Source organism: Drosophila navojoa, chromosome 4 (assembly GCF_054131105.1).
Source record: "Drosophila navojoa isolate 15081-1374.11 chromosome 4, UAZ_NAV_1.0, whole genome shotgun sequence".
In the NCBI taxonomy this organism is placed as follows: domain Eukaryota; kingdom Metazoa; phylum Arthropoda; class Insecta; order Diptera; family Drosophilidae; genus Drosophila; species Drosophila navojoa.
Window position 1 is genome coordinate 19,677,643 of NC_142892.1, and position 8,401 is coordinate 19,686,043.

General features: G+C 46.6%; 3 protein-coding genes across 4 annotated transcripts; 1 reads left to right on the plus strand and 2 right to left on the minus strand.

The window, feature by feature from the left end:
* Positions 1 to 1,595: 1,595 nt before the first annotated feature.
* Positions 1,596 to 4,704, minus strand: Rpn1 (regulatory particle non-ATPase 1). Its single transcript, XM_018101095.3, has 2 exons — positions 2,653 to 4,704; positions 1,596 to 2,594 (listed from the first exon to the last, which is right to left on the minus strand). The coding sequence occupies exons 1-2, from the start codon at positions 4,552 to 4,554 to the stop codon at positions 1,734 to 1,736; spliced, it is 2,763 nt and encodes a 920-aa protein (XP_017956584.1). The 5' UTR covers positions 4,555 to 4,704; the 3' UTR covers positions 1,596 to 1,733.
* Positions 4,705 to 4,830: 126 nt separating this feature from the next.
* Positions 4,831 to 5,972, plus strand: Mtr3 (exosome complex exonuclease Mtr3). Its single transcript, XM_018101099.3, has 2 exons — positions 4,831 to 5,022; positions 5,083 to 5,972. The coding sequence occupies exons 1-2, from the start codon at positions 4,878 to 4,880 to the stop codon at positions 5,925 to 5,927; spliced, it is 990 nt and encodes a 329-aa protein (XP_017956588.1). The 5' UTR covers positions 4,831 to 4,877; the 3' UTR covers positions 5,928 to 5,972.
* Prp3 (pre-mRNA processing factor 3) lies at positions 5,941 to 8,158 on the minus strand. 2 transcript variants are annotated; one of them, XM_018101098.3, is made up of 3 exons: positions 8,001 to 8,156; positions 6,887 to 7,928; positions 5,941 to 6,803 (listed from the first exon to the last, which is right to left on the minus strand). In XM_018101098.3, the coding sequence occupies exons 2-3, from the start codon at positions 7,770 to 7,772 to the stop codon at positions 6,049 to 6,051; spliced, it is 1,641 nt and encodes a 546-aa protein (XP_017956587.1). In that variant the 5' UTR covers positions 7,773 to 7,928; positions 8,001 to 8,156; the 3' UTR covers positions 5,941 to 6,048. The 2 variants fall into 2 exon arrangements, with proteins under 2 accessions (XP_017956587.1, XP_017956586.1); XM_018101097.3 differs by having other exon boundaries at positions 6,887 to 8,158.
* Between the last annotated feature and the right edge of the window lie 243 nt (positions 8,159 to 8,401).

An 8,401-nucleotide genomic window follows, 5' to 3' on the forward strand; every position in this document is an offset into this window, starting at 1 on the left:
TTGCATTTCAATATTAAAAGCATAACTAATTGTGGACTTTTATTTATATAATCGTCTAATTAAGCTACTACTTACTGTTTTCAAGGTCAATTTTTGGGGTCCCCCAACGTCCTTCTTGTCAATTATTTTATGGGGGTGACGGTTACGGTTTGATGGCTTTAGACTTGACAGATTTAACAGTTCTTGCCTTCTTAGCTTCGAATTCGAGATTCAAATCACTTGTTGCGGTACTCGCGATCAGTTCTCAAGCGAAATGAAGCTCGGTCTATTGATTGCATTAGCTGGATTGTCTGTGGCAGCTGCAGATTATCCATCGAACGTAAGTGCTGATATAAAGAGAAAAGGATTCCTTTGAATAATCACATAAATGGTATGCAGAATCCACTAGAGCTTATTACACAGCTGGTGAACCTGGAAAATGAGAATCAAAGACTTCAGCAGCTTATAGACAACTTAGTACAGCAAGTAGCTGACATTCGCTACAAGAATCAACTGGTTGTACATCTCAAGATGGTGGAGGAAATACTTAAGAATAAGTGCAATACCGTAGTTGGCGGTGGAGGTGGATGTACCAGTGGTAGATGTATCATTGGTGATGGTGGTGGTGGTGGTTCAATAGTGAACCTTCAATATTTCCATGATTTATTGAATTTTGTGAGGCAATTGAAGCTGATCATTCAAACTTTAACTAGCAATGCGAATTCGTTGCAATATACGCTGCAAAACTTCTGGAATCAATTGAGACACAAGTGCTACGGCTTATTTGGGCCTCCTAATGTTGTTGGAAAATGAGCTGCAGTGGAAGACCAAACTACAGAATCATAAGCTTTTTGTGGACAAATATGTACAGAGCAAGCTGCATCGATAAATAAACTACTTTATTCCTTGAGCAATTTTAATCTGATGTTTTATTCTCTGTAAGATTCACTTTATACGTTATGTAGCCCATTGGCGCAACGTCGCATAAATTTGGATTTTCCATATTTTATGGGGCTGACAATTATAGATTGATTTTGTATTTTCGAATATTATCTTCGATCTATTAATTGCAATAGTTGGAGTTTACGTTTTCCGACAGTTATAAAAAAATCAGCGAATTTAATATATAAAGGCTATGAAAGAGATGAAGATGTTGGAGCAGCTAGCACATCCAGCAATTGGAATACGTAATTGAAGTCATTCAAGGTGCAAGCGACAATCTACAATCTAGTAACTGCCCAACACGTCCAACCAGCATGGAGTCATGCGTCCCGGCTGGCTGGTTATACAGCGACGCATCGATGCTTCCGAGAACTTCTATAAAAGTTTGGACTGGTACCTCAGGGACCTCGGTACAGCAGCTCATTCCTTTTGTATTGAGTGTGACGAAAATACTTATGGATTTGCCATGCCAAAAAATTATTACATATGTATATCAATTTATTCTAGAGCACTATAAAAATGTATAACAAATTCGATTATCTGCCGTTCGCTTCGTCCAATCTGGCAATAATATGCTATGCATTAGAGCTACTGACAAAGTATATATATATATATCAGTATAAAATATTGATCTTTAATAATACCAACAAAGAAAATGGAACAATATTTGTATATTTAAGTTTTTATTTATTATTGTGTGCCATTTGCGTTAATTGCCAATGAAGAGACGACCTTTTAAGGGAGTTAGGTTCAATTTTGGAGTTTTCGTAAATGGGCGATAGATGTTGTTGACATTATTAATAGATGTGAAACTACTTGACAAAATTAGGATTCTTCTTCAAGATGACAAAGCCTTCCATGACGGGTGTTAGCGAAATATACTCATCGGTGGCCAATTCGGCGCGTTCGCCAATTGCCAGCAGCACGGGCGTGGTGTGTGTTTGGAAGCCGGTTATGGTCTTCGGCTTGCCCGCCTGGCCAACCACATCGATGGCAATGCCCACACGGACCGGCACCTGCAGCTGGTTGAGCTCCTCATCGAAGGTGATCAGCATGCGTGCCTGCATTGCGGGCACCAGGGTGTACAGCAGATAATGGGAACGATTGAGGATCAGATTCTTGACATCAAGAAGCGATACCAAGGTGGCCATCAAGCCAGCAACGGCCATTGGATTCATTAACTGGCGATCGCTGTGGTACGGGCTGAGGGAGAGTGTGCCCTTGCCCAAATGTGTCAGACTCTGGGCAATGCGCACCATGAACAGATTGCTCGGATCCTTCGAGTGGTACTGGGCCAACTGGCGGAGCATCGAGGCGAGACGTGCATTATTGGTGCCAGCACCCACCAGTCCCATGGCAAAGATGGCATTGTGCGCCACCTCTGCGTCGCTGTCGTGCGAGAACTTGCTCAACGTATCGAGAATGTTCAGCTTTGGATTGGAGGCAGATATCAGACCCAGAGCCAGCGGCACGGCACGGCGAATAGAGGGCTCGCAGTAGCGCAACAGATTGCCGAACGAGCGATACGCCATCTCGGACCCAATGTCCTCGCCCATGGCAATGAGAGCAATGCCCAGCACAGCGATCGATTGTGTGGCGGACAGATCCTTCTCGCGCTCCTTTTCTTTTTCCTTCTCTTTCTCCTTCTCCTTCTCCTTATCCTTTTCCTTCTCCTGCAACCGAAACATGATTAGCTTACAGAAAACTGAGCTAAGTGAGACATTCAATTACCTTCTCCTTGCTTTTGTCCTTCTTGCTCTTCTCTTTCTCCTCATCGGCGCTGGTGGACTCGTAATGGTCAGAGCAGATGTGCAGCAGCTGTTGAATTTTGAGCACGTTGCCAGTGCCAGCATAAGCACAGATGTCGACCATAGTGGTGGCCATGCTGCGGTACGGGTCCTCCAACACCTCCAGTGTCATCATGACGGCCTCTGTGGACTTCTGGCGTCCCAAGTAGAGGAGACCCAAGCCCAGCCAAAGGAAACGCGTATAGGTATCCTTCAGATCAGCCTTGGTCAGGCCCATGATTGTCTGCAGCAAGATCTCGGTAATCTCAGCATTGCACGAGCCAACGCTTATCAATCCCAGCGATAGAGCAGTTATGCCCAGAATCTCAACACTGGCGGTGGTCTTGCCATTGCTGGCAAATATCGTCTTCAGCGTATCGATGACAATAGCTCGGTTCGAGCCGGCATAGGCGATGCCCAAGCCCAAAATAGCGCCAATGCGCATGCACGTATTCGGATTCTCAATATAATCGGAGAGCAACGCGTGTGCCGGATCCACTTCGTTGCGTATTCCGCAGTTTACAATGCCGCAGGCTAGCAAAGCGCCTGACTTGATGTTGTCGTCGGTGGAGTAGAGATATTTATCAATCATGGTCAAGCCACCATCCACATCCCAGAGCAGAATCAGACCCAGGGAGGCTGTGGCCGAGAGCATGCCATGCTCTTTATTCTTGTACAGCCACTTATTGCCATCCTCCGAGAGCAACTTGTCCACACCAAATCCCGCATTAACAAATCCATTGACAAAGCTGGCAGCCAAATTCTGTTTAGCCGAATCCACCTGAATGGATGCAAAGCGCGAGCGAGAGTTGTCCAAATGCGATTTGTAGATATCCTCGGGAGTCTTTGGCTCCATAATGTCCAGCTCACGGGCCAAGTTCAAGAAATGCTTATTCAAATTTGCATTGGACATGATTTCCATTAAATCATCATAGTCCGGCAGGGACTCATCCAGATCCAGGCACACCTGCTGGCGAGCGAGCATGAAGGCCAGTTGTTTCTGCATTGCTGGCTCCTTGGGCTCCTTAAATATTTCGGTAATCTTATCCATATCGTTTAGCATCAGGGCCAGTCTCATGGCCTGCGTGTGCTGGTGGAACTTCCGGGCCAGCTGCAGAGCGGTCTCTAGAATGATCGTGTTGTCCGGTTCGGGTACGTAGGGGTAGCAGGACTGCAGATACAGGCACACACGAGGATAGGCGGACTCATCCACATATTCGGCCAGCAAATGCAAATGATCAATCTCGATGAGCAAATCGCAGGCATCGGCCTCTGCATTATGCTCCATATCGTATGGAATTATCTGCTTAACCAACTGGATAAGCTGAGTGCGGAACTCACCGGTTGTATCGTGATAGTGTGCCGAAATTTCACCAGACAAATGGCGCACATATTCGTGACCCCAGTCGCCGATGGCCTGGGTGCGATCGCAAAGGAAACGATAGGCAAGACAATCCTTGCCGCTGCCCATGGTCATGGAGAGCACTGAGATGATGTCAGCGCACAGCTGACGCGAGCGTTCATCGGGCATATGCTTGTACACCTTTTTCATGGTCTCATAATGCGGACGCATAAATTTCAGCGGCTTGGGCACCGATGTCATCGAAGTCGTCGAGGCGCGGATCAGCTTGGCCATCATTTCGAGTGCTGGCTGATACAGTTGCTTGTCTTTTTCCTGCAAACGCAACACCAACATCTCCAGCTCTTCCTTCAGTTGTTGGTCCTCATCGGACAGTTCAGGCTGCTCTTTTTCATCCTTTTTGGTCTTGCCAGCTTCATTTCCCTTGCCTTTAAGTTCCTTGGCATCGCCAACAGGCTTTTTCTCCAGCTTGGTTTCACCAGTCATGCTGTGTGAGCCCTTTCTTTAATTTTACAAATATAAAAAAGTATTTTGTTAATAATTCGGCGTTCACTTTTCTCCGCTTATTCTCTTTTTCTTTTCTTTACTACTCAGCAGAATTACAAAGCGCTTTTTGAGCTGTCAAAAGCATGAATTGCCAACTATTTTTTATTAGTGATGTGTAAGAATGGAAATATCATTGTTCCACAGCCACAATATTTATCGATTCTTTCGATTTATTGCCACGCTAAAATGCATTTTACAGCACTGACTTCACTTTTAAAAACACATGTTTTGATTTATTTTTGCGGCATTTTGTGGAAAAGAAAATGTTGCGAATCACACAAACTAAAAACACGCTCCTCGATGGCGCAACTATAGCAGATCAACTATATGCGACACCTAAGGATTGTGAAGATTTCTTTGAAAGCCTTGAAAAACCCACTGAAGTTGTTCCCATTCCACGGTCAACCTGTGAGATCCCCTCATATCTGCAGCTTTTCTGTTTTATTTACCAGCTTATCCCCTTTATAGTTATACGCGCTGGCGTTTTAACAACAGTTCGTGGCTCTGCGTATATGGAATATGGCAATACCAAGCTGATGGCCATTGTAGCGCCGCCGCGCGAATTGGTTCGTTCAAGTGCTCACCGTGTAAGCATGGGCGTCATCAATTGCTACGTGAATTTTGCAGCCTTTGCCACTGGCGACCTCGAATCAGTGCCGGAGCGTGAGAAACATTTGGGCAGCATGCTAACAAAGGCACTGGAGCCACTTGTCTGTCGCAATGAGTTCCTCAATTTCCAGCTGGACATTCGAGTGCTTATATTGGACGACGATGGCTGCCTGCTGAGCACCGCCATCAATTGCTGTGGCGTTGCCCTCATAGAGTGTGGCATATCCACATACGATTTGATTACGGCATCCACGGCATGCATCTATCGTGGCTACGTGTTTCTCAATCCCAGCGCCAAGGTCGAGGAACTGCTCTGGCAACATCGAGGCGGCAATGCTTTGCTTGGCAGCAGCAGCGCGAGCAGCAACAAAGATAATGCGGTACAGGAGCATGGCCTGCTCATCAATGCCAGCATGGACAGCTTTGAACAGCTGGCGCAGTGCCAGCAGTGCGGTTACCTTAAGCCCGAAACCTACGTTCGACTGCTCGACTACACGCTGGAGATCAACAAGTCGCTGAGACATCTGATTAGACGAGTGCTCAGCGACCGAGTCAAGGAACAGCACCTACTGGATATGCGGGAACAGGAGGAGGAGCGCCTGGAGGATAAGCGACTGGCGACAATTATTGAAAGGCTGAAGCAACAGGGTCTCCACGAGTTCATACAATCCAACATTAAGGAAGACCAGTATGCAAAGAAATAAATGATGCGTCTAGTTGTACATAAAACTGAATGTTTATAATTTTAAGCTTATCACCTAAACTTGTAACAAATTTTGTGGCCTAAACAGCTGCGTTTTAATATTGTTTACAACCACACCAGCACTACTGCTGATCTGTGGAGGCCTCCAGCACGGCGCCGGAGTAGGCTAGATCCCAGTAATGTTCAACCTGATGCTTTTGAAAGAATTCGCGCGCCATTTTCTCCATTGGAAAGATTTTGAACTTGATTTCGCCAAAATGACGGCGCTGACTTGTACCCTCCCAGACGAGCACACATGAGTTGGGCACATCCTGCCCATCGTTGCCATTTACCATGTCCTCCTCCCACTTAATGCGATGCAACATGAGCCGGCGGTACTTTTTCTGCTGCTTGGGCCCACCCTCGACGACGACGACGCAGCAGTCACGGAATAGGACGACGCTGCCGGTCATTTGCAATTGTTTGGCATTTGTTTCGACTTTGAACTTTTTGCTTTGGTTATCCTGTAGATCGCGTATACGATAGACGCTTACGTGGACACCGCAGCTGGTGTCTTCCTTCAGCTTTCGCTGTTTCTTTTCGCTCTTCTGTTCGCTGGTCAGTTTCCGTGCATTGTTGGCATCCTCGTGCGCCTTCTGCCGCTTGGCCATTTGCTCGCGCACATGTGCCTCGATTTTGGTGGGGTCCTGCACAGCGTCTGTGCCCAGCACACGCATCAGATTCGATATACGCAGCTTTGGCTCCGGTGGCGCCACCAAACCCAAACGTATCTTTTCTTGCTCTTCTTTCCAGGCCTCACGTCGATTCTGTCGACGCAGCTTTTTGCGTTCCTTTTTGGTAAGAAAGACGGGCAAGTAAACAGGTTTCAATGGCTCATCTGGGAATGGGAATGCAATTAATATCAGCTATAATGTTTTGGTTTAACCAAATGGCTTTGATACTTTGAGAAATTATACTCACTTGGCGGCTTCATTTGTGTGGGATGCTCGATAAGATTACTAATGGCAGTTTTACGAATGCTAATCTTGCCGCTCGTCTCATCTACTGTCTGCAAATCCTGGGTGAGAATGACTGAATCCCACCACTCCATAGCCGGCACATCATCGGGCATATCCTGCTTGGGGGCAATCAATGCCAGCTTGGTGGCCGATGAAATGCCCGTCTTGCGAGCTATTTGAGATATCTCGTTTTGCAACCGCTCCAATTGGCTCTTCATGCGCATACGCTCTGCCAGCTGCTGGAATTTGCCGGGCTCATGGAAGCGCAAGGTGCGTTTATTCCGCACTGTCGGTTTTTGGGCAATCCGATCATCAAAATATTTAATGGCCTCGTCCTGCCCAGCGCTGGCTGCACCGCTATGACTGCTACCTTCGCTGCCCGTTGTCTGGCGCTGGAACACTTCCCGCTTCTTGGCGCGTATATTCGCCTTGAGCGTGGGCGTCACTGTGGGTATATTGATGGCACGTCCACTCTTGTCCACTGTTCGTCCCTCCTCATCTAGGATTAGGGGCTTGGGTCGCTCCTGCTGCTGTTGGGCAGCGGCAGCAGCTGCTGCCGCCACAGCTGTCGGCTGTTGCTGAATGAGATTGGCCAGATTTCCCGTTAGTTTTGCCCGTATTTGGGCTTGCAATTCTGCAATCTTTTTGGCCTTTTCCGCGTCTTCAGGTGTCGGCTTCTTGGATAGCGCCTGGGTGGCCAGCGCAACTGGCATTCCTATCTGAGGCACAGACGCCAACAAAGGATCCTTATCACGCAGATTGCTAAGAGCACGCTTGCGCTCTTCGATCTCGCGCTGCGCATGTGCCATCATCAGTTTGATTTGTGTGGAGCTCAGCGAGGAGGCCATCGCATCGATGGGCGGCGCCCCACCATTCTTCTCCTTGACATCGAATCGTGACTTCTTTGGAACCGCATCGACGCCGACGTCGGGGCCAGCAGCGCTGCGTTTGTTGGCTGTAGCTGTTTTCGATTTCTTTTCGTCGGCGTCGGCGCTTTCTGCATCCTTGCGCGTTATAATGGACGACATAATATTCGCAATTAAATTGATCTGGCTAAAGACGTTATAGTTATTTACCAAAAAACTTTGCACATTCCGCTTAATCCGCAATGCTTTTCTTTATTTTTGTCTAGAATGTTTATCTGCAGAAACGTTTACGTGAAAATTTCTTTGGCAAAAAGACAGGGTTACCACATTCTTCTTTCGACTGGCAGCAAGAATTGTGTTCACATTTGAACTGGCTTAATCGAACTAGAACAAGAAATTAACTGCACAGTTAGATATGGTTACACCAAAAATACTTTGAAAACATAACATTGATTGCCAATTTAATAACAAAAAAATATCTCTGTTTAAATAAGGTTTTTAGCTCACTTAATGTTGTAGTTGCTTATTCACAGTTCGTATCGATAACTGCTCGTGAATTTAATTTTCACCGGTACACGCCATATTTTTTGAGCGAAGCAGTCTCCGAAGCT

What these genes read in the sequence shown, in the direction of transcription:
- Rpn1 (XM_018101095.3), bottom strand. Translation starts at nt 4,554, where the DNA reads ATGACTGGTGAAACCAAGCTGGAGAAAAAGCCTGTTGGCGATGCCAAG. An exon ending in AGGACAAAAGCAAGGAGAAG is followed by an intron (nt 2,595 to 2,652) that starts GTAATTGAATGT and finishes TTTCGGTTGCAG; the next exon opens with GAGAAGGAAAAGGATAAGGA.
- Mtr3 (XM_018101099.3), top strand. Translation starts at nt 4,878, where the DNA reads ATGTTGCGAATCACACAAACTAAAAACACGCTCCTCGATGGCGCAACT. An exon ending in TCCCATTCCACGGTCAACCT is followed by an intron (nt 5,023 to 5,082) that starts GTGAGATCCCCT and finishes TCCCCTTTATAG; the next exon opens with TTATACGCGCTGGCGTTTTA.
- Prp3 (XM_018101097.3), bottom strand. Translation starts at nt 7,952, where the DNA reads ATGTCGTCCATTATAACGCGCAAGGATGCAGAAAGCGCCGACGCCGAC. An exon ending in CACACAAATGAAGCCGCCAA is followed by an intron (nt 6,804 to 6,886) that starts GTGAGTATAATT and finishes TCCCATTCCCAG; the next exon opens with ATGAGCCATTGAAACCTGTT.